Source organism: Verruconis gallopava (genome assembly GCF_000836295.1).
Source record: "Verruconis gallopava strain CBS 43764 unplaced genomic scaffold supercont1.13, whole genome shotgun sequence".
NCBI classification, from domain to species: domain Eukaryota; kingdom Fungi; phylum Ascomycota; class Dothideomycetes; order Venturiales; family Sympoventuriaceae; genus Verruconis; species Verruconis gallopava.
Genome location: NW_015622149.1, coordinates 340,972 through 363,274, shown reverse-complemented (window position 1 = coordinate 363,274; position 22,303 = coordinate 340,972). Strand labels below are relative to the sequence as shown.

The 22,303-nt window shown below is 54.6% G+C and overlaps 9 protein-coding genes across 9 annotated transcripts; 5 read left to right on the top strand and 4 right to left on the bottom strand.

Moving 5' to 3' along the window:
* Positions 1-1,064: 1,064 nt before the first annotated feature.
* PV09_04608 (uncharacterized protein) lies at positions 1,065-4,008 on the bottom strand. Its single transcript, XM_016357982.1, has 2 exons — positions 2,655-4,008; positions 1,065-2,597 (listed from the first exon to the last, which is right to left on the bottom strand). The coding sequence occupies exon 2, from the start codon at positions 2,327-2,329 to the stop codon at positions 1,352-1,354; it is 978 nt and encodes a 325-aa protein (XP_016214184.1). The 5' UTR covers positions 2,330-2,597; positions 2,655-4,008; the 3' UTR covers positions 1,065-1,351.
* Positions 3,533-7,239, top strand: PV09_04607 (uncharacterized protein). Its single transcript, XM_016357981.1, has one exon. It carries the CDS (start codon positions 3,852-3,854, stop codon positions 7,056-7,058), a length of 3,207 nt encoding a protein of 1,068 aa, XP_016214183.1. The 5' UTR covers positions 3,533-3,851; the 3' UTR covers positions 7,059-7,239.
* Positions 6,828-8,090, bottom strand: PV09_04606 (uncharacterized protein). The gene is made up of 3 exons (XM_016357980.1): positions 7,569-8,090; positions 6,900-7,488; positions 6,828-6,849 (listed from the first exon to the last, which is right to left on the bottom strand). Exons 1-2 carry the CDS (start codon positions 7,842-7,844, stop codon positions 7,318-7,320), a joined length of 447 nt encoding a protein of 148 aa, XP_016214182.1. The 5' UTR covers positions 7,845-8,090; the 3' UTR covers positions 6,828-6,849; positions 6,900-7,317.
* Positions 8,091-8,566: 476 nt separating this feature from the next.
* On the bottom strand, positions 8,567-9,306 carry PV09_04605 (uncharacterized protein; the record flags this gene model as incomplete). The annotated part of the gene is made up of 2 exons (XM_016357979.1): positions 8,567-9,185; positions 9,236-9,306. The coding sequence occupies 2 exons, from the start codon at positions 9,304-9,306 to the stop codon at positions 8,567-8,569; spliced, it is 690 nt and encodes a 229-aa protein (XP_016214181.1).
* Positions 9,307-9,431: 125 nt separating this feature from the next.
* PV09_04604 (uncharacterized protein) lies at positions 9,432-9,815 on the bottom strand (the record flags this gene model as incomplete). The annotated part of the gene is made up of 1 exon (XM_016357978.1): positions 9,432-9,815. One exon carries the CDS (start codon positions 9,813-9,815, stop codon positions 9,432-9,434), a length of 384 nt encoding a protein of 127 aa, XP_016214180.1.
* A 778-nt stretch (positions 9,816-10,593) lies between these two features.
* PV09_04603 (lactoylglutathione lyase) lies at positions 10,594-12,041 on the top strand (the record flags this gene model as incomplete). Its single annotated transcript, XM_016357977.1, has 10 exons — positions 10,594-10,634; positions 10,691-10,870; positions 10,930-10,943; positions 10,999-11,162; positions 11,211-11,239; positions 11,294-11,306; positions 11,363-11,431; positions 11,481-11,677; positions 11,730-11,926; positions 11,977-12,041. The coding sequence occupies 10 exons, from the start codon at positions 10,594-10,596 to the stop codon at positions 12,039-12,041; spliced, it is 969 nt and encodes a 322-aa protein (XP_016214179.1).
* A 695-nt stretch (positions 12,042-12,736) lies between these two features.
* PV09_04602 (phosphoglycerate dehydrogenase) lies at positions 12,737-14,591 on the top strand (the record flags this gene model as incomplete). The annotated part of the gene is made up of 3 exons (XM_016357976.1): positions 12,737-13,094; positions 13,160-13,288; positions 13,336-14,591. The coding sequence occupies 3 exons, from the start codon at positions 12,737-12,739 to the stop codon at positions 14,589-14,591; spliced, it is 1,743 nt and encodes a 580-aa protein (XP_016214178.1).
* A 502-nt stretch (positions 14,592-15,093) lies between these two features.
* On the top strand, positions 15,094-16,725 carry PV09_04601 (uncharacterized protein; the record flags this gene model as incomplete). The annotated part of the gene is made up of 2 exons (XM_016357975.1): positions 15,094-15,123; positions 15,187-16,725. 2 exons carry the CDS (start codon positions 15,094-15,096, stop codon positions 16,723-16,725), a joined length of 1,569 nt encoding a protein of 522 aa, XP_016214177.1.
* Positions 16,726-17,858: 1,133 nt separating this feature from the next.
* On the top strand, positions 17,859-21,953 carry PV09_04600 (uncharacterized protein; the record flags this gene model as incomplete). The annotated part of the gene is made up of 3 exons (XM_016357974.1): positions 17,859-18,530; positions 18,602-20,870; positions 20,932-21,953. The coding sequence occupies 3 exons, from the start codon at positions 17,859-17,861 to the stop codon at positions 21,951-21,953; spliced, it is 3,963 nt and encodes a 1,320-aa protein (XP_016214176.1).
* Positions 21,954-22,303: the final 350 nt, after the last annotated feature.

Genomic DNA, 22,303 nt, shown 5'->3' with positions numbered 1-22,303 from the left:
TGGCACAAGTGAAGATTGGTCTGGGCGTGGATAGATTTCGAATACACACGATGTTCGTCCATACATGGCAGCGTCAGGTGCGTTGCCATGTGCTACGGAGGCAGCATGAGCTCAGTTCGGCAGGCGTCTGCCTAAGACTACTGTTCCAAAGGCTTTACAAACATCTCTCGCCGATACCAAGCTCCTCAGTCACATCAACGTCCTTGGCCAGCAAAGACACCCCCCAATTCGTCTGCATTTCTTCGCCACCCAGGTCCGTGGTTGATTGCACTGCTGACATCTCCGTCTCTAGTTTCACAGGAATTCGCCTCGCGCAGTTTGACGCGCGATCAAAAATGTGTCAATATCTCGTGCAGCAGTATGAGCTCTGCCAACGGCAGCACGAGCACAAGAAGCTCACATTGCAGCCATGCACGAGGGCTGTCGAGGCGGGAAAAAGGTGTGGACAGCCCGTACGCGTATGCTCAATATTCTTGGCAGAAGGCAAATGTCCTGGCTGTCCAAATCGAAGTTGGCGAGCCTGGAAGTGAATTGATCTGCGACCGCGGCGCCGGAGCAGCCCGTCCTCTTCTGCGAGGACAGTGAGATTGACTGCATCAACGCATGGTATTCATCACCAGTCATCACAGGGAGCATTGATCCCATCAGATTGGCATAGTCAACCGTATGCCCAGAGCTTATTGTTTGCCTTTACAGCATTCGATGGAACGTAATGACGCATGCTATCATAATACCATGAACAAGCAGAGGTTACGAACTCATGACTGGCATCGCATCATCGAGCTGGCAGGGAATACAGATCTGGCATACAAAGAAGGCGGGCGGGAAAGGAGGCCACTGAAGCGATGATTGGACGCGTTCAAGAAACTCAAGCCATAGTGATGGGGAGTAGCGTTCTTCGCCTCGTTGTCGTCTGTTTGTCTGGAAGCCGCGGTACATGAGCGCGTAAAGAGATGCTAGGTTAACAACTGTATTTGTTCTTTCTAAGATAGGTGCCAGTCATGTCTCAACGCCTTCGATATTGCACACACACACACACACACACACACACACACACAAACGCTCTTGAGGTTGCCGACGTATCGTGCGGCGGACCAGCGTATCATGCTCACACACAGCATGACTTTGAAATCCAAATGTAAAACACGAATCGGAGGTGGAAAAAATAGCTGTTGCTTTCGTATTACGCGACTTTGGAATGAAGGAGAGAAAACGTCAAAGGGTATATAGCTTTCGCAGAGGATAGCAAGAATGAAAAACGCTCAGCCAAGTAATGCTTCCCACAAACAACAGCCTGTCCTCCCGCTTCTCCCACGACATTCGAAGAACAATACGGTCATCCTTTCCTGTTTCATGACTGCGACTTGTTGTTTTCTTCAGGGCCTGTGTTAGGTTCCTTGTCAGACACCAAAACGTTCTCTTCATCAGCCATCTTTGCTTCAGCCGAGGCCTTGCCGTTCGACTTTGACGTAACAGAGTCAGCAGTCTTTGCTTCGTCCTTGGATTTGTCCTTCGCGGGATCGTCCTTGGGCTTTGGCGGCGCAGAGGCAGGACTCTCGTCCGGATCAGGAATGATGGGCAGCGGCGCGACCGGAGCGCTCGGTGCTGGGGCCGATGGTCCCGCGCCCGTCGTGGGGACTGGAGGCACGATGGCGGGAAGCACAGGGCCAGACGGGAGGGGCCCTTTGCGTAGCGCAAAATTCGTGTTGTCCAGGCTCTGACCGGCCATGTACATGTCGGGATTGTTCATGCTGTTGGTGCGGACGGCGCGGTCGTACAGCCTTGTCAGGCGAGCGATCTCGCTGCGGACGGTGACCTCGTCGTCGGTGTCAATCTCTGAATAGCCATGCATGTGTTTGCTGATGCCCAGCCACATGATCTCTGAGTTTTCGATCTCATCGACGACGCGTTCGAGGTCGTCGCGATACATGCGGGCCCGCATAGGCTGTCCACGTGACTTCAGGTACGCGACAACACCGGCAATGATGGTGTTTGCGGCGCCGAAGAGCGTGATCAGGACGTGCGACGATTCTGAAGCACCCAGGGCAGTCACGGCGGCGCCGAGAACGACCTGGGCAAGGAGAAGGGTGTTGGAGATGGCGGCCGTAATAGCATATGTCCTGCTCTGGTCGCGCTTCAGCTTCAGAGCACGGCCGTAGAGCGTTTTCGGTCCGATGGAAGGGACGGGAGCGTCCGGCGGCAGATCGGACGGCGGTATTCCAACAAGCTTGCAAAATTGGGCGTGGTAGTCATCAGGGCGGTCTTGACCGAAAGCCCAGAAGTTGCGAGCATGGTCGTCAAGCAGAGGAGTGCGCTCGTCGGCTGGCATGGCTACAGGTTATTCTGTCTGTCCAGGGTCAGGGAAGCGGTGACGCCAAGCGGGGATTGGTGGATCAGAACGACGGGTAACGGGAGGAAAGGCGGTTCGAACTTGAGACAAAAGGCGGAACGTCTTCCGTACCGAACAACAATGAACAACAATTTGCTTGCACGAAAGACTCAATGATGTTCAATGGAACAAGGAAGCAGGAGGGCCAGAAAGCGATAACGCAAAGGGGCGAAGTGGGCGCCACAAGCCCCACGTGGTGATCGTTTGGCTGAGAATGAAGTTAGTTGTCTTGGCCTCGACGTCTCTGCAATCATGGCTTGCAAACCTCCAAAATATCGCACCAAGAGCTTCAATTGGAGGCTGCCTTCATGCGAAATATCGGTTTGACTCCTCGCGACCACATCTTATCATCATGCACGCCGTTTGAACCAAAAAACACAAGGGCCACATCTCGATCTCCCCTAGCAGCGTCCTGGTGTTCCATTTCGTGACCAGAAGTTAAAGGCTGCGGGTTTTCGCAGCAATTCGTTCCGTTTACCGTACAAAATGAACCTCAAGCCTTTGTCTCGCAATGTGCGTAGCACGGAATGAGAACAGCCTAGTTTGTTCCTCGTTCGTCCTTGAACGACGTGATGAGTCTGCACGCCAGCTTGATGATAGTCCTGTACGGCGCCTTGACGGGAGCTAGAATCGCATACCCGCCCTCTGCATTGGAAACGAGGATGTGGAATGTAAGTTAATTCAAACCGCATGGATGTACACGCGTGCATCCGGGATACGCGGAGCGAAGAGGAGGGGAACCAGGTGAAGGGAGTGATCATCACCTTTTCCTTTGTTTTGATCAGTCACACCAAAGGGATGTGAAGAAACATTGCGCAGGCATATTGACGCAGCAGAAGGGAGCATTTGGCATATATGCTAACACGTAGGATGATATTGGCCGTGTTGCGCACGACGAAGTGCCTGACGACCTCTGGCGGGCCATTGGCGGCCGAATTAAGTCCGCGCATTAAACGCACCCCGGGCGCTCGATACGGACAGCCCGCGCGCCGCCCGGACCCTTCCCTTGTTTCCCGTTGGGGCGAGATGGTGCAATGAATTGCGTGCTCGAAGCTAGACCACGATGGAGCCGACTTTTTGCACGCATTGCCTGTCGCAATCATGGCGGGCTTGTCTTGCACCCAGTTAGCGGCATCAGAGGATGTCCCAACCGAGCCTTTTACTGCTGTTCAGCATGCCTTCGGCATCCGTCTCGCCTGTGCCGTCGCCGCCGAGGCCGCTAAACTTTTTCTTCAGAAGGGGGACACTCCTTCCCAGACGATTGTTCCTTTCCGCGTAGATTTTTCTTTCCCATCCTGATTACAGCCTCTGTGAAACCAGGCGATAGGAACCGTCTGGTTGCTGTCGTTTCTTTTTCATTCTTTTCGTACACCCCTATCGCTGTGCTTGTGTCGAATCGTTCTTGCATTCTCCGTCCTGCCTCTTGCAAAGACAGATTCTGTGCAGGCCGAGTTTGCCCGTGATGGCTTCTGATCATATGGATATTGACAAGCCGTCCACCTTGTACGCGCACAAGTCCTCTAGCCTCCCCTTCGGGCAAGATGTGTCCTTGTCCTCGATTGATAGCCAGTCCTACGTGACGGCGCAAACCCTCGTCCAGCAGGTGGCCTACACATTGTCTGACAAAATCTTCACCTACTCGCCAGAGACCTTCGACTTGGACCTTTCGCTGAAGAGCTGGAAAGGGGATGGAGAGATCAATGCGTTTGGTTATGTGCCCGGCGTGCTGACCATGGAGACGCGAATCGGTGCCGGCTTAATCGCTCTGGGCTATGTTTTCTCTAAGGACTTCGACCTTAAGAAGAGGCACATCCCACAGGCCATCGTGGCCTCGAGCGCCAGCTTGAACTACCTGCGCCCATCGCTCGACCAACTGAGTCTGCTGCACGAACTCACAAGCCCCTTTGTGGCCCACGTTGCCGCAGTGGACTACACAGCCGATGGACTCGTCACGGATTACCTCACCAGCCTGAGCATTGCCGACGAACTCAGCCTCGGCTTAATCACCAGCACGTCTGCCCACGAAGTGCAGCACATGTCCTTGTTAGCCACACTACTTGCCAAAGTTATTCCTACCATCCACACTTTCGATGGTGTGAACGTTGCTCGCGAAACCCTTCGGATCCCGGCCGCACTGGATCAAAAGACCTTGGCTGCCAAGTACGGTGCCGTAGAGAAGGCGATCTCCGCTACAGAGCTTAAGCATTCAGACAGCGAAGGCAAGCTGTTACAGGTGCTGAAAGCGTTCAATTCAGCGCTTGGCACGCAGTACGCACCATTCGAATACGTTGGCCATCCATCCGCGGAGCACGTGCTCGTTGTATTTGGTACCTTGGAGGCGTCCATCTCGGGCCAAGTGGTTGCCAAGCTGGTCAAAGATGGTGCAAAGGTTGGCGTGGTAAATGTCCGCGTCTATCGACCTTTCGTCGAGGATGAGTTCGTCAGGGCTTTACCTAAGAGCGTCAAGTCTATTGCTGTTCTCGGCCAAGTTGAGGACGAATTAGCTGTTGCAGACGCCAGCATCTCGTCCTTGCTTTACAAAGATGTTCTTGCTGCCCTAAGCTTCTCTACGTTCTTGTCCGAGCAGCCGGCGATCTCCGATATCAAGTATGGAAAGTCCACGGTCTGGTCGCCTGCCGCCATCTTCAAGGTCTTCCAACAGATTGTAGGCGCAAAGAGTCTTGGCGAGTATACAAGCATCGCCACATTTGACGACACGACTCACCAGTCTACTTTCTGGGCGTTGAGCGACTCTCCCGCGGCTTTTGCGCCGCTTGCGCTCGGTCAATTACTGTCGTCTTTCTCAGGCTCCTACGTTTCTGTCCGCGCTGCGCACGACAACCTGATCCAGGGCGGTGTTGTGAAGACAGACATTCGCACTTCACGCCAGTCCAGCCAGGCAGCTTACTCTATCGACTCGGCAGATGTAGTGTTTGTCAGCGGCGAGAAATTGCTAGGTGAATATGATCCTCTGAACTCGATGAAAAATGGTGGCGCACTCGTGGTTTCGCTTCCCGGATTCAAGGACGAGCATCTGGAGAAGAAACTTCCTGTCGGTCTGCGACAAGGTATCGTGGCGAAGGGCGTCAAGCTCTTTGTAATCGATGCCACGCTTTCCGCCAAGGTCTCTGAAAGCGCCGACCTTGAGTCATTGCTTATTCAGCTTGTCTATTTGAAGCTCGCTGGCTATCTAGGCTCTACAAAGGTGCTTGAGAAGCTGGCCACTATAAACGGTGATCTTGCGACGATCAATGCTATCGCGGCTGAAATTGAAACAGTTTTCAAGCCTGTCCAGGTTCCAGAGTCATGGGCTACGATCGAGCCCGAGGTTGAGAAGATATCTCTGCCGACGGAGGTCAAAGTCAACAGCTTTGCCAAGTTTGAACGCGTCGATCCAAGCCCGCCAAACGAGCTCGAAGATTGGACCACGGTTGCAAAAGGTCTGCTCTTCAAGGAAGCTTACGGCACACGATCCGCGCTTCGACCAGATCTGGGCGTCAAAACTGCAGTGGTGCATGTTAAGGAACGTCGTCGTCTCACGCCTCTCACTTACGACCGGAACATATTCCATATCGAATTTGACCTTGGCGATTCAGGAGTCACATACGCCATTGGCGAGGCTCTTGGTATCCACGCAGAGAATGACAAGACCGAGGTCGAAGAGTTTATCAAGTGGTACGGTCTCAACGCGGACGAGATTGTGCAGGTGCCCAGCCGCGAGGATCCAGACGTTCTCGAGAGCCGAACCGTATACCAAGCGCTCCTCCAAAACGTGGACATCTTTGGACGGCCGCCGAAGAAATTCTACGAGGCCCTTGCTGAGTTTGCTACGGATGAGAAGGAGAAGAAGGCCCTTCTCACTCTCAGCACGCCCGAGGGTGCCACTGAGTTCAAGCGTCGCGCCGAAGTTGACACCATCACCTTCGCTGACATCCTGCTCGAACATCCGTCCGCGCATCCAAGTTTCCACGACCTTGTTCGCATCGTCAGCCCCATGAAGCGACGCGAGTACTCGATCGCATCTTCCCAACGCGTCACGCCCAATTCCGTGTCGCTCCTCATCGTGACCGTGAACTGGGTCGATCCTAAGGGCCGTGACCGCTTCGGCCAAGCGACGAGGTATCTGAACAGCCTCCCCGTTGGAGCCCCCGTCACCGTCTCCGTCAAGCCGTCCGTGATGAAGCTGCCGGCCAAGACCACGGCCCCCATCATCATGGCTGGCCTGGGCACCGGCCTAGCGCCGTTCCGTGCCTTCGTCCAGGAACGTGCACTCCAGAAGCAACAGGGCCACGAGATCGGTGCTGTGATGCTGTACATGGGCTCGCGTCACCAGAAGGAAGAGTACTTGTACGGCGAAGAGTGGGAGGCATACCGCGATGCCGGGATCATCACGCACATGGGCTGCGCCTTCTCTCGAGATCAGCCTGAGAAGATCTACATCCAGGACCGCATGCGGCAGACTATGGAGCAAGTCAGACAGGCTTACTTCAAAGAGCAGGGAAGCTTCTACCTGTGCGGACCGACCTGGCCTGTTCCCGATGTTACGGAGGTGTTGCAGGAGGCCTTCGAGACCGAGGAGAGGAGCCGAGGCGTCACGAAGAAGATTGACAGCCGAAGGGCCATCGAAGAGTTGAAGGACCAGGGCAGATATGTGTTGGAAGTGTATTAGCTTTTCTTCTGACTTCAAAAGTTGGACGACATCTTTTTGTGCGTGCTGAGAACTTGCTGGTGTGCACCTTGGACGTGTGCGGAAACACTATGTTGTAGACTGTATTCCATTTCCCTTTGCTTCATTGCTCAGTTGACTTGGCAATATAAACAGAGTCTTGGCCCTTTCTTGAACCCGAAAATCGAGCCCGTGATCACCTATTTTTACATGGCGGTTCTCATCCGTGATCCTAGGCCATCCTCTTCTCCTTCGCATACTATTATGAGCCGCCATATAGGCCACCGCCAGACTTCTTGGGGCTTGCCCGGGTGCTCGTGCGGTCTCTGCTCCCCTCACCTTCGCCCGGTGCACGCGTCGGCCCTCCCTCCTGTGGGTCGCGCGCCTTGCTCGATTCTTGGTTCGCGGGACTCATCTCTAACGGGTTTCCACCCTTCGCTGTCACGTTAGCCCGGACACGCGCGCAGACTCGTATGTGTCGAAAAGAATACAACTGGAGGCTGGTGAACGTACCGTCTGCTGCTGATTCCCCGCGGCCTTCTTCTGCGACTCGGGACTTGTCTTTTGTGGGTCAAACGCCTCCCCCTGCGCCGCCGCTGCGTCGTCCGACTCGGACTGGCTGTACTCCGTGCTCCGCGGACTTAGAGAGTCCCTGTCCTGATTGTCCTTGTACGGATAGCCCTGCGGGGCGGAAGCGTGGTAGGTTCTTCGGACAGATGCGATTCGCGTGCCCGAAGGGACGGTGCGACGCATGGTGAAGAGTTGTTGGGGGCGGATGAGGCGAGACATCGTCAAGAAGGTCAAGAGTCTGCCGTACTTTTAACTAATCGCTCGTCGGGTTCCGGATCAGCGGCTTTGCAGGGCGAGCTGTGTGTGCAATTGGCACCGGTGGTGAGGGGTTCAGGAACAGGCTGTGATTGGAAAATCGCGAAGGTCTCTTTTGTGCGCAGCTATGAGAAGGAGGGTGTCAGGAAGGGTGTGTTGACAGGCTGGAATATGCCATTTGTCGCAGTCTCCGCATGGTGCTAGCTTGTCTCAGTGTAGGAAGAGTCGAATGCTTTGCTCACGATGACCTCATTGCTAGGGAAAGTCCCCCCAAGGCGGCAAATCCCCACCAACATCTCAGCGGAAGATACTCCGCGCCCGATGAGGAAAGGTGAGAACACCATGGTTTTGCACGATGGCGCCCCTCTTGCGCGAGCGATATGCACGTCAGCGTGGGAAAGGAAAGGAGAAAAAAAATAATAAAAGAGGATAAAAAGGTCGGGCATTTGGGAGTGACGACTGAATGTCAAGTGATTGCAATCCGTTGCTAAGCCTTGCGATCAAACGCTATCACATATAAACGTACAAGAATGCTTTTGCGAATAAATACTGCGTATATCAATCCGCTACTTGACTCCATGCTCTGAAAGAACGCTCAGACCTATCTCCCGCGCGAAGAGCAGAGAAAATGCAGAAATGGAGCTCAAGCTCGTCGTAAAAAGCACACAATGTGCCTTCCTCGTCGATTAAGGAATCGAGATCTCGTCTGGCATGACAAACTTCTTCGACTCAAAGTCGCCGCGTATGAACTCTGTCGCGGCATCGATCTTCCTTCGCTGCAAGTCGAGAATCTCAATCTTCTCATGTTCGCTCAGATCCCGGTGCTGCGACTGAGCAGGGGGGTCGGCCACAAAGCTCTCGTGGTCGTGGGTGAGTACTTCAGCAGGAGGCGAGTCCCCTCTTACCGAGTCGTGCGCGCTTCCTGCAGAGCCAGAATCAGGCGACACAAGTTCGGGTGGATATCGTGGGTCCCCGCGAGCTTCGGCTGTGAGCTTGAAGAAATTTGAGGGGCGGCGCGGAGGCGAGCCACCAATCAGTACCAGCAGAAGCCGTGGTTGCACGGCCCGGATGATAATATTTGATTTTGCATTCTCTATGGTAAGCGTTTCCAACGCGCCTTCGGCAATTGTGCTCGCGGTAGACGCGCTGCTGGAGAAGTGGTCTGTTAGACTGGTTGAAGACTGACCTCCGAGTTTAGCCTTCTGCTCCCGCCATATCTGAGAGAGCAGTGCAGCCTGGTCGCGCAGTTGCTGGATATTGGGGCTACCCGAGTAAGCTAGAAGTGTGGCGTTTGGTGACATAACACTACTCTTCTCGTCAGCACTCACGTAAACAAAAACAGAAGTTGAACGCACAGCCACGACGAGAAGAACTGTGGGTGCAGGTTGGCGTTCAGAACCCGCGCCAGCTCCTTTGCGTTGAGCATCTTGCGAAGTACCTGCTGGACGGCCTTTTCAATATCAAGAAAGACGGGAGACGGCGGCAAGTGCCGACTGTGGATGGAGCGATTGTTAAGTAGAGCGCTTGGACTACCAGATCTTTGTGCTCGAGTCAGCAATCTATCCAAGGGCATACAGTCGATGATGCTGCGCAAAGGAAGAATGTTCTCTGGAATATCGTCGTCGAACAAGTCGAACGTGCCCGTTCGGGCGCTTTTCGAGCCGTGCATGTCAAACGAATGGGCCCAGTTGGAAATGAAGGTAGGAATGCTAATTGCCGGATTGGGATGGGTTGTATGGTATGAAGATGCAGATGCCCAAACATGAAGCAATATGGATAGATTGGAAGATGGAAATGTACGACATGAGTGCAGATGGCAAGGAGTGAAATGTGCATGCTGTCGTCTTGATTACGCGCAAGTGAAGGGGAAGTGACTATCAAGTCAAGAACAGGGAGCAGCAGGCACGCAGTCCGAAAAGCGAAGAAGAAACACATGTACGGCAAGCGAGTCGCACAAGCACTTACCTGGCTGGCCTTCACCTAGGGCGTAGTCGTTGCCCTCCCGTCCAGCGCGCCGTCGTCGACATGAGGCGGGCGATGGTGCAAGTGTGGAGCCTGGATCGCCGGCGACAGAGCATTCAGCCGTCCCAGAGCGAATCTGGGATGGCGGCGATGATGGCGATTGCAGCGATGACGAGAGCGACAACGGAAGAGCGACAGCGACAGCGACAGCAGAAGGAGGAGTGTCAACGCGCGCTGGGTCGTCGCGAGGTTGCAGCAGACGCTCGCCAGCGTGATACGCACGGTTCGTTCACTGAGCAAGGATCTCACGTGGGAGGCTTGAGCCGGCGTTCAAAGTTCGTCCAATGTCCACTGCATCCGGCACCGCTGCAGTGACTGCACCAAGCGTCGGTTCCTGGCGCTGCCCGGCTGCGGCCATGGACCTCGCGTCATGAGCATCCCAAGCAGAAAATAAGGCTTGACGGCGTCTTACCGGTGCAGCTTGCTTACAGACCGTGTACCGGACAGCGGTGCCGCTCTGATTGGACGTCTCCGGCATCGGCTCTTCGAGGGTACGGAGCTAGCTCATGCGCGTCATAGCTTGTTGTAGTGAACGGTCTGATCCTCCGCCGAAGAAAAGTCGTCGTGCAGAGTGCATCTCACTTCGTGCTTGGACTGCATGCTTGGACGACGCTTGCCCAAAGCTGTTTCACGCTTCGCATACAATCACATCCCATCTCGCCAGTTCGCGCAGAGCAGGAACTTCGCCGCCATGTCGACTGATCCGACCAGATACAAGCTCAATCACTCCATGTATGTTGGCACCACGCTCAGCGAAATGATGCAACCAACCGCTGATCCGTCCTCAGGCTGCGGGTCAAGGACCCCAAGCGGAGTTTGGACTTCTATCAGAATGCCCTTGGCATGACACTGCTCAATACTCTGAAGAATCCCGACGCAAAGTTTGATCTCTACTTCCTTGCCTACGACGGCCCAAAAGCCGTGTCCTCGGGAAAGCATTGGACCGACCGTGAGGGTATCGTGGAATTGTGCGTGATCTACGTATTCCTGGAGCTGCGGAGCTTCTCGCTAACCACGTTGTGTGCAGGACACATAACTACGGTACGGCCTTGAAATGCGAACCGTCTTGAGGCTACCCGCTTAACCAAGCATACAGGAACCGAGAACGACGAGAACTACACGGTCAACACTGGTAATGCCGAGCCATTCAAGGGCTTTGGCCACCTCGCCATCAGCGTCGACAACATCCAGGCCGCGTGCAAGCGACTGGAGGATATGGGCTGCGCTTTTCAGAAAAAACTCTCGGATGGTCGCATGAGGGTGATTACGACCTGTTCGGATTTTGTTTCATTGGACTAACGGAGACAGCACATTGCTTTTGTCAAGGACCCGGATGGGTAAGTGCGGCTTTTCAGATCTTGACCAGTTCCTCGCTCACCGAAAACATATAGCTATTGGGTTGAAGTAAGTCCTGCTTTGGTGTAAAATGGAACATGCTTGTAGCCTAACATGCAACTTAGATCATTGGCCAGAAGAACGTACAAGAGACCGAAAACGAAACAACGACCGACCTGGGCGTGTATCGAATGGTAGGATGGCGGGTATGGCTTTCTGTTAATAGGTGTTGATGATTTGCAGAACCACACTATGATTCGGGTTAAGGACCCCAAAATCTCCCTCGACTTTTACCAAAACGTCATGGGGATGAAACTCAAGCGTACATCCGAGAACGCAGCAGCCAAGTTCAATTTGTACTTCCTTGGCTACGGAGCTGATGCGGATCCCAACCCCCCCAACGGCGTGAATCCGTGCGCTGATCACGAAGGTCTTCTCGAGTATGATGCTTCAAACTTATTGCAGACGTGTTTGACATTGACCTTCGCACAGGCTAACTTGGAACTACGGCACCGAGAACGACAAGGACTTCAAGTACCATAACGGCAATGACCAGCCTCAAGGCTTCGGTCATATCTGTGTGTCTGTAGATGATCTTCAGGCTGCATGCCAGCGCTTCGAGGATCTCAAGGTGAACTGGAAGAAGCGGCTTACGGACGGTCGTATGAAGAACATCGCCTTTGTCCTGGGTCAGTCTTCCAAAGAGCCCCGAGAGCGCACGTCACTTACGCGAAAACAGATCCGGACGGTTACTGGATTGAGGTGGTGCAGAACGAGGGAATCAAGAAGACAACCGACTGGTGATTCCTCCTCTCCACGACAAGACAACACACCTCCAACTGCCGCTCATGCAAAGACAACAGGCGCCAACGGCTCTAGGATGTATGTAAAACGAAACCCCCACAAAATTGAAGGACAGAAACCACCACGCGCTCCTTTCAGAATGATTGGCTATCTATTTTCTCATTGTCGTCCCTCTCCCGCTTCGCACCCGTTATAGCGCGCTGGCCTCGACCCTGCGCAGTTCCATGCACGTATCCGCGACCGTTCCCCACGCCGCACCCTGGCCCGACACATGGTGGGGTCAGGCCGCTAACCTTGGCGGGGCAAGTGTGGAAAGACATTACACTTGCAAATCCATTCGTCTTAGTCTCGATCTTCCCTTTCACGCAACCGCCGGACCAATTGAGTCCTATACCGGAGTTCGCAGCTAGTGGCTTTTCTTTTCCTGTGCTGTACAGATGACTTCAGCACAATTGCGTGCGCGACCACAAGCACAGCCCAACCGTCTCTTCCTTCCGATGACGGCCCCAAATTTCACCTTTGTCCTCCACGGTCCGCATGATGGAGCTCGATGTTGTGTGACTAAGTCTCCCTCGCCCTGACCGTCTTTCTCTTTCCTTCCTTCTCTTCTTTCCTTTCTCCTCCTGTCCACTGCTCCTTGCCAACTTGCTAGCTCTTCCTTTTCCAGGTAATTTTTCTTTGCTCGAGTGATCACCATGCCGATTCCTACAGAGGCCAATGGCAGCGTGCACGCGAAGCCCAAGGTCCTCATTCCGGAGAAGGTGTCTCCAGACGGCCTTGCACTTCTCCAGAAGACGCTGGAGATCGACGAAAAGCGAGGATTGACACCGGAGCAGTTGCTCGACATCATACCCGACTATGAAGCTCTCATTGTGCGTTCGGAGACCAAGGTCACAGCAGACCTGCTGAAGGCAGCGAAGAAGCTCAAGGTTGTTGCGAGAGCTGGTGTGGGTGTCGACAATGTCGACGTGAATGCAGCTACGAAGCTTGGTATCATTGTGGTGAACAGTCCCAGCGGAAACATCAATGCTGCGGCTGAGCATACCATTGCTTGTAAGGGCCCACAAAGACGAAGGCTAAAAGACCCGTGCCATAGCAAGACTAACTCCCAAGTTCAGTGATGATGGCCGTAGCGAGAAATGTAGCCCAAGGTTGTTCGAGCCTGAAAGCCGGGAAATGGGAGCGGAGCAAGTTTACAGGTATCGAGCTCAAGGGCAAGACGCTTGCTATTGTTGGAGCTGGCAAAGGTAGGTATCTCATACCAAGGCCAAGATTGCATCTAAAGAACACACAGTTGGCTTGACTGTTGCCAGAATCGCTAACGGTTTTGGCATGAATTGCATCGCTTACGATCCTTACGCCAACCCAGCGCTTTGCGCAGCGGCACAGGTCGCTCTCAAGGATTCGATGGACGAGCTTTTTGCGGAAGCCGACTTCCTGACCATTCACACGCCGATGATTGCTTCTACAAAGGGCATGATCAGCAGCGCTGAGCTGGGAAAGATGAAGCCAACTGCACGGATATTAAACGTTGCACGAGGTGGTATCATTGACGAAGGTGCCTTGCTCGAGGCCCTTGATGCAGGGAAAATTGCTGGTGCCGGTCTGGATGTCTTTACATCAGAACCCCCAGCTGAGGATTCGACCGCTGCAAAATTGATCGCACATCCAAAGGTGGTAGCAACTCCACATTTGGGGGCTTCGACGAGAGAGGCTCAGGAGAATGTTTCGATCGATGTTTGTGAGCAGGTCGTGCAGATCCTGGGAGGCGCGTTACCACGCTCTGCAGTCAATGCGCCTCTAATTCTACCGGAAGAGTACCGAACCTTGGCGCCTTTTGTGGAGCTCGTGGAGCGCATGGGCAGCCTTTACACCCAATATTATGGTTCGCAGATGCGAGGGGAAGGGAAGGACTTCCGTTCAACCTTCGATCTTACATACGAGGGAGCGTTGGCGAATCTAAACACGACGAAGCCTCTCTTCGCTGCCTTTGTCAAAGGCTTGACAGCGGCCATCAGCGGCCCCGAGAGCTCAAATGTAAACATCGTCAACGCCGAGCTCATCGCCAAGGAGCGCGGTATCCTTATCAATGAGCAACGCTCGCGCGAGCAAACCTCCGACGAGGGTTTCAGCTCCATCGTTACTGTCCGCGCACGACCTAGCAGATCCTCCTCCGTGCCTGCCACTGCGTCAACCGAAGATCCACCCAAGCAGCTCCGTGAGCAAGTTATCCAGGGCCACGTTTCGGGCGGGCAGCCGTACATCTCACGCCTGGGCCGCTTCCGCGCCGACTTTGTGCTCGACGGAAACCTGTTGATTTGCAGGAACTTCGATAGTCCTGGTAAGATAGGACACGTGGGACAGGTGCTTGGAAAAGCGGGCGTGAACATCAAATTCATGAGCGTGGCGCCACTAGAGTTTGGGGCTCCTGGCCAAGGTGACAATGAGGCATTGATGATTCTCAAGGTCGACGAACCGCCGAGTCCGGAGGCTATCAAGGGCCTGATCGGCGATGAGGGCGTCGTTGCCGCCACGGTAGTGATCTTGTAGACAGAATATGAATAATTGATTAATTAGGGATAAAGAGGAAGAGAAATTGGCATTTTTAGAAGGTTGTCCAAGCCGTCCAGCTCAGCACCGGAATGGTTGGAGGTGTTCACAGATTGGTTATGCTATAGAACCAATAGTATCCCGATTGAACGGGTCCGTCATGACGAAATGCATCAATCAAATAAAAAAATTATGCACAGATGTACTTATGATATATACGAAAAACACAAACATTTTAGACACGAATTGGATGCCCGTTACCAGACGAGGTTGTAGTTGTTTTCCCAGTTTGGATAAGGCAGTGTTGTGGAGCCGACATTTTGCCGGGCGTGACTCTTTGCCATTCGATAATGTCGAATTGCACGCTCTGACTCCACCGTCACCACTCTTCAGCGCTGACCAATGCCACCCCAGTATAGAGAAATATTGAACATGTTCTTACCATCTCGAAGAATTGGCAGTTACGTATTACAACTAGAGCGCGTGTTGTCCAGCATTCAGAATGGTTGAGAGCGTCATTCTAGATTTAGAGGTAGTGTACCTTCAGAATAACACGATTGCGGAGATGTGCAGCAAACTAATGCATGCGATATAGCAAGAGTATGTGCCACTAGACTCGGCACTGATACGAGCGATCGTGCTGGACTATGATCTGAGCAAAGCTGAGGACGTGCAAGTTGTGCGGGAGCAACTGGAGACGCTTCGCGCATCAGCTGTTGCGGACGACGCTGCCGGCTTCGACCCCTCCGGCACCAGTGGGAACGATTGCATCTCCCAAAGCAGCCATGCCGCGTCACGGTCGGAACCCGAGTCCGCGAGCATTGCGACGGGTGTATCAGGACTTAGTCTTGAGGCTACCTCTGGATCGGGATCCAATTCATCGGACTCGCAAAGCCAAGTACTAGATGAGTACGCAAGTCTAAGTGAGGACGCCAAGCTAGCTCTGCTCGTCGAGCTGTTTCCAAGCTTGCGGCCTGTGGACGTAAAGTTCACGCTCGGCAAGTGCGAAAACGACCTTGGCAGGGCCATGGACGTGCTGTTGAATCAGGTTTTCTTTGAGGAAGAGGATGGCAGCGGTTCTCTCGTTGCCATGCGGGGAGTAGACGCGTTTTCATCTCCCGCCCAAATGCCGGCGCCGCGTCGGGGTCGCGCGAAGAAGAGCAAAGCCAGGAAGTTTCAGGATCTAAATGAGCATGCGCGGTCTGCGTCTGCGCCAGCGCACGCGCCTGCGGCGGTAAACAGGTGGGAGCACGCGAACAACGAGATCTCCTTCATCGCTACACGCGTCAGGATGCCCATCCGAGCAGTGGCATCTTTGTACCACATGAGCGGAGCTTCGCAGGCGCGCACTATCGCAGCGTTGATGCAGGCACAGATGCGTGATGGAACAGCCCAGAAGGTAGACGCACAGCAGGAAGCGTACGCGGTGGATCTGACTCAGGACTTTCCCGCTTTGTCCTTTGAGCATTGCTTGGCTCTCATACGACTCACGACTCCGTCCACGGCGTACGCCCATGAGCTGGCAAAGGCGCTTACGATGAACGGGGAGGATACAATGCCCCCCGAGGCGCTCATGCCGCAGTACGTGCCTGTTAAGTTGGACGACGAGACATCACTAGGCCCAAAGAGCGCGGCTCCCTCTGCAGCAACCACTCCCGTTGGGGACACCAAAAGCCTCCTCGCGGCGCGTTCGGCGGCTTTCGAGAATGCGTCAAGGTACTATCGCAAGGGCAAGTCCAACCCGCTAATGGGCGGTGCCGCAGCCTACTACTCTCAGATTGGGCGGGATTACTCCGCGGCGTTGCATAGCGCGCAAGCCCTCGACGCGGACGCTCTCGTCGCATCACAGTCTTCAGCGACACATCTCGATCTGCATGGCGTCACGGTCAAGGAAGCGACACGGATTGCAACCGAAAGGGTCAAGGCGTGGTGGGACGGACTTGGAGAGAGGAAGATCCCGGGCGGAGGAAGAGCCATTGGGGAAGGGTATAGGATTGTGACGGGTGTCGGGAGGCATAGTGAGGGAGGCGTTGCGAAGCTAGGCCCTGCAGTGTCGCGGGCCTTGGTCCGGGAAGGTTGGAGGGTTGAGATTGGGAGTGGGGAGGTCGTGGTTAGAGGACGGATAAGGACGTGAGCATGCTGAATTACTTCGCAGACGTAGACGTGGTTGCGTAGCGAGGGTGTCGTGACTTTGATCGGCTTTAAGACAGATACATAGGCTTGCTCTGCAGCACTGGTGGTGCAGCGGGAGTGTATAGGAAGTGGCTGTTGAACGTTTGAAACTACCGACGGCGACGACGTCGAGCGGTGACGTACACACCAGGGATTGTCATAGGCCGTGCAGGGAGGCCGTTACCGGTGTGCGTCTGCGGTCACGCACGGACAGGGATTCCTTCCTCCGCGCACCGGTGTCTTCGGCGGTGTCCGGTTCCGAGCATCGAGCTTAAGAAGATGGCAAATACGGCGGAAGCGACGAGTTCGTTGTCATTGATGTTCGGCGCATGTTCCTGGCGGTTCTGGAATGATCCAAACGTCCCGCTAGCGGCGGCGTCGAAAGCGCACACTCCAGGGTCCGCGGAAATCTTGGCGCGGCAATTTTATGGGGACTCCCCCCTGGACCAACCATTGGGAAAAAAGCCACCAGCACAGGCAAAGCAATCGTCGACCCGGCCGCAACCTCACGCATCCACACCCCCCCATATTCTTCCTCATCACCACCAAGATATTATCATTTTCCTGACCCAACCTCCATCCTCCGCGCATCCCCTCTCGTCCTTCGTCCCCTCCCGTCCGCTGTCGCCTCCGCTGACCGCTCCAATTCCACCTCATAAGACGTCTCTTGCCTGTTTTGTGTGTTGCCCGCACGCAATGGACTGATCCGCTTCCGCTGCTCGTCTTCAGCATCTAGGTCATCTCGTCTCGTCTCCGGTCCGAACAGCTACGGTCGCCTCTTCGTACACCCGCTCCTACGCATTCCCATCCTCATCGATAAAGGTACGCCGTGTTCGTCTTGCATGCTCCGCCTGCAGCCTTGTCTACGGTCCCTCTTTCCATCTGGCCAACTGTCTTTTGCTGGACACTAACCATCCATTCGACGCTTAGGTCTTGAAATCGTCATCGCCTTTGCCGTCCAGCCCCGTCTCCCAGAATACATACAGGGAGACAAGCAAACGAAACCATCTCCTGCTCATTTCCTCTTGTCCACAGCTCATTATTACTCCCGTTACCTGCTCACCTGTCCATTTTCTCGGTTAAAGTCCTCTCGCCATGGCCGCCGAATCCTCTCTCCCCGGTCCTACTGCCGCAGGAACCGACTCCGAATCTGCAGCCCAGAAGCTGCTTGCCAAGCACACTGCCGACGAAGCCCACAGAACCACGGTCGAGGACGTTGTCGACGAGGAAGATCTGGCCCATCCGGCTCCGTCTGCTACATCTGACGTTGCCAAGGGTAAGCAAAAGGTCGACGATGCCTCAGCTGGGGCGTCTGCGAAGCCGAAGGCCCCTGCATTTGATGTCAACTCCGAGGAGGCGTTCCCGTCTCTCGGCGGACCAAAGGCCGCAACCACCACTGCTTCGGCCTGGGGTAAGAAGCCAGCTGCTAACGGTACGAATGGCACAAGTAATGGCACCTCGCGTGCCTCGACCCCAGCTTCTGGGCTGGCGACGCCCACGCTTCCGGGCACACGGCCCGGTGGTGCACATGGCGTGAATATCCCTGGTCGTCAGGTCGAGCGTGTCGCCGTGCCACCCGGCTTTTTGCTCCCTAGGCAGTCGCTGAAGAAACCCATCCCCGAGGTTGTCCGCGATGTGAACCGTCGGTCCAAGGCTCAGGTGGCAATGAAGGCTGGCAACAACGGTGGCTTGATATTCGAGGTTGTTGGCACGGAGGATGCGCGCAGACAGGCCATGAAGGAGGTCCTGCAACAGATTGGCTCAAAGGTATGTTTTCCTCCACGGCATTTAGCCTTGAATTTTGTGTTCGGATGTTGATCCATGATCATCTGCAATAGCAAACAATCAAGGTCCCAGTTCCCGCATCTGTGCGCTCGCACATCATCGGCCGCCAGGGCGCAACAATCCAGGATATAAGCAAACGATCTGGAGCACGTGTTCAGATGCCGAAGCAGGACGAGTTGCCTGCCGATGATGAGGACGCTGTCATTGACGTGTCCGTCGAGGGGGATTTCATCGCATCTGGCATTGCTAAAGCCATGATTGAGAAGATAGTCGACGAGCGCACCTCCAATGTCAGCTTGCGCCTCAAGGACATTCCTGCCGAGTTCTACCCATTTATCGCCGGTCCGAACAATTCTCGTATCGAGCAGCTGGAGAATAATCGCGACATCAAGATCAATATTCCGCACTACCACACCTGGCGTGATGCTGCACCACCTCAGGCACCGCGCCAGGGACAACCAACTCCTTTTACGCCTCAGGCCTCGCTTCCGATTTCTATCACTGGCGACCGCACCCACGCCCAGCAGGCGCGTCAGGAGATTGATGAACTGGTTTCCGTATTGCGGCGTCAGCTCACCGTGGATCAGACACCAATCGACAAGGGACGACACCAGTTTATCGTTGGTGATCGTGGTACATCCGCGCACGACTTCCTGGCTGAGACTGGCTGTGCGCTTGTGAAGCCTCCACCTGGCGTTGACGACGACACGCTCTACGTCGTCGGCCCTGCGGACAAGTTACAGGCAGGTTTAGACAAAGTCATGGAACTTGCTTCTCAGATGCAGTCCATGAACGTCGATGTGGCCAAGCCACACGGCAACGCTCGTGGCGGTGGACATCAGCACGCCCGTAACATGACCCGTTATCTAAAACAGAAACGTGCCCTCGAGGAGCTTGAGCGCATGCACGATGCCAGCATCGTTCTACCCGCATCTGACGATGGTCCGACGGCATGGGAAATCTACGCGAAGGACTTCAAGAATGCGACAAAGGCGCGTCAAGACATTATGAACCTCGTCAGCGCGCACCCGCCTTCGCGTTTCCGACCTATGCAAGTAGATCCTTTCTTTCATCAGGCTCTGCAGCAGCGTGCCGCCCCCAGAATTCGACGCGAACACGGCGTACACATTGTCTTCCCGGACGGCCATATGGAGTCACCAGATCTGCTGCTAGTCTACGAGCAGCCAGGTTCACCCTCGGAATATGTGATTCCACGCCAGCAATGCTCACCTGCCGATGCCAAGGAGCACGAGCGGGCTATTCAGCAAGCCATGAATGAGTTACAAGCACTGATTGCCGCACATCAAGCGATTGAATCAAGACAGCTTGAAGCTGCACCCAAGTTCCACGAGAAGATCCGCCGTTATGTTGACCGTGAGCAGGAGAGCTTGCCGCAGGATCAGTTCCCCGTACAACTTATCTTCGGACCGCCGGGTAGGCCTGCAAATCAGCGTGCTCCCAACAGCTTCTCAATTCGCGGCCCTGCCTCAGCTGTTGATGACCTGAACGCGAAGATCCTGGCCTTCTTGGAACAAGAGATAAAGGACGATGCCGAGCGTGGTTTCAAGATGCAGTTCGACTATCCACAGAAGTTTGCCAACCATTTGATCGGCAAGCGCGGCGAAAATATCAATCGCCTGCGCGAGGAGTTCGATGTCGACATACAGGTCAAGGATGGCAAAGTCGAGCTCACAGGCCCGGAGAAGAAGTGTGCGGCGTGCAAATCGCACATCCTGAACCAGCTCAAAAAGCTCGAAGACGAAACTACCCATATCATTAAGGTCAAGCCGCAGTACCACCGTGACCTCATTGGACCCAAGGGCTCGCAAGTTAACCGCCTTCAAGATCGGTACAACGTGCGCATCAACTTCCCGAGGAATGCATCATCCGATGACAATGCATCCGAGCTAGGCTCGGTGCGCAACTTCCGCAACCAGGCAGCGGATGAGGTTATTATCAAGGGCCCCAAGAGAGGGGCAGATGAGGCTCGCGAGGAGCTGCTCAACCTGCTTCAATACGTTATGGACAACTCCCATGTTGAGACATTATCCGTTCAGCAGGCGCAGATCCCGAGCCTGATCGGCGCGGGAGGTCGCGAGATGGATCAGCTTAGGCTCCAGACTGGTTGCCAGATTGACATCCCGAACGCAAGAGATGCTGCGGATGCTCAGGGACGAGTCGAAATCAAGATCAAGGGCACAAAGGCGTCCGTTGCTGAGGCTAAGAAGCTCCTCACGGAACGTGTGAAACAATTTGACGAGACCGTGACCAGAAACGTGGACGTGGATCGCAAGCACCACAAAGGCCTCATCGGTGCCGGTGGTAAGTTCTATCTGCATTATTGTTCTGGAGATCTGTAGCTCGTGTGCTGATCAGAGGGCAGGTGCGAATATTCGCAAGATTGTCTTGGATGCTGGGGGACCCGACGACGCTCGCATGATTGCTCGCATCGTGCGGTTCCCGAAGCCAGGCGACACCGACAACAGCATTCGCGTTGAAGGCAACAAGGCCATGGTAGACAAGATTGTTAGCACAATCGAGTCGTATGCTAAGCAACGAGATGAGCAAGTCAGCGATCATATCGATGTTCCAGCAGACAAACATCGACTACTCATCGGACGCGGTGGCGAGACCCGCCGAAATTTGGAGTCAAAGTTTAACGTCTCCATTGACATTCCTCGTCAAGGCAGCGATGAGACCAAGATCAAACTTACTGGTCTCCCAGCTGATGTTGAGAGTGCCAAAGTGCATATTGCAACTCTGACGAAGGAGCAGCAGGGCGAGACTGTGGATGTTCCGCGCAAATTCCACCATGCCATCACGGACAACGGCCGCATCTTCCGCCGTCTTCGTGATGATTACGGTGTTACCGTCGACCACGCTGGCCAGCAGCCGCCTCCTCGCCCATCAAATCGCAGTGGCGCCCGTGGACGCAATGTCAACGGTAATATGCCCCTCTTGACCGACGAATCGGCTGCTGCGGACACGCACAGCTGGGAGCTCGTGGATAACACTGCAACGTACGAAGGCACAGACGGCGATGCAACGATTCCCTGGATCCTGCGCGGCTCCAATCCAGAGTCGCTCGCCAAGGCGAAAGCCCAAATTGAGGCTGCCATAGCAAAGGCCGCGCAACCCTCGTGGACGGGTTACCTGATCCTGCCTGACTCACGGAGCTACGGACGCATCATTGGTCCCGGAGGTAGCCAGATCAACAGCATCAAAAAGAAGACTGGCTGCGACATTCAGGTGCCTCGAGCAAGGGGCGCAAATGGAGGCGGCGAAGCCGTGGAGATCACCGGCGGCAAAGCTGAGGTCGAAGAGGCCAGAGACATCATCCTCAATATCGTCCGCGAAGCCGGGTCGCCAGGCATGGGCAGTAGGGGCGGCTCAAGGAGGGGGTAAATTGCAGCTGAACAAACGGCTGCGAGAGGACGGTCGTCATAGGAGATGGGAAAGGAGACATTTTTGCGTCACACGGCCGTGTAATGACGTGAAGGGAAGGTCCATGGCCTGGCGTTCAAAAACAATTTATCTGCTTGTAAGAAGGCATTTCTCTGCGCCTTCAGATATCTCATCAGCTTGGGGTTGCGTTTACACATGTGTTTTTTAGTACTTTTCTCCATTTTGCAACTGCCACAGCCAGTTAGAGTTCTGTTTCTACTGTTGTAATGTTCTGCCTGGGTGGGTATGAACCCTTTTCTATGCCCGTCCCCGAACCTGACCATCGGTTGATCTGCCTGTCAGAGAGCCTC

Excerpts from the sequence above, each read along its gene's own strand:
- PV09_04607 (XM_016357981.1), top strand. The coding sequence starts at position 3,852 with ATGGCTTCTGATCATATGGATATTGACAAGCCGTCCACCTTGTACGCG.
- PV09_04608 (XM_016357982.1), bottom strand. The coding sequence starts at position 2,329 with ATGCCAGCCGACGAGCGCACTCCTCTGCTTGACGACCATGCTCGCAAC.
- PV09_04606 (XM_016357980.1), bottom strand. The coding sequence starts at position 7,844 with ATGTCTCGCCTCATCCGCCCCCAACAACTCTTCACCATGCGTCGCACC. Across the intron at positions 7,489-7,568 it reads CGGGGAATCAGCAGCAGACG|GGTGGAAACCCGTTAGAGAT; the intron begins GTACGTTCACCA and ends GTGACAGCGAAG.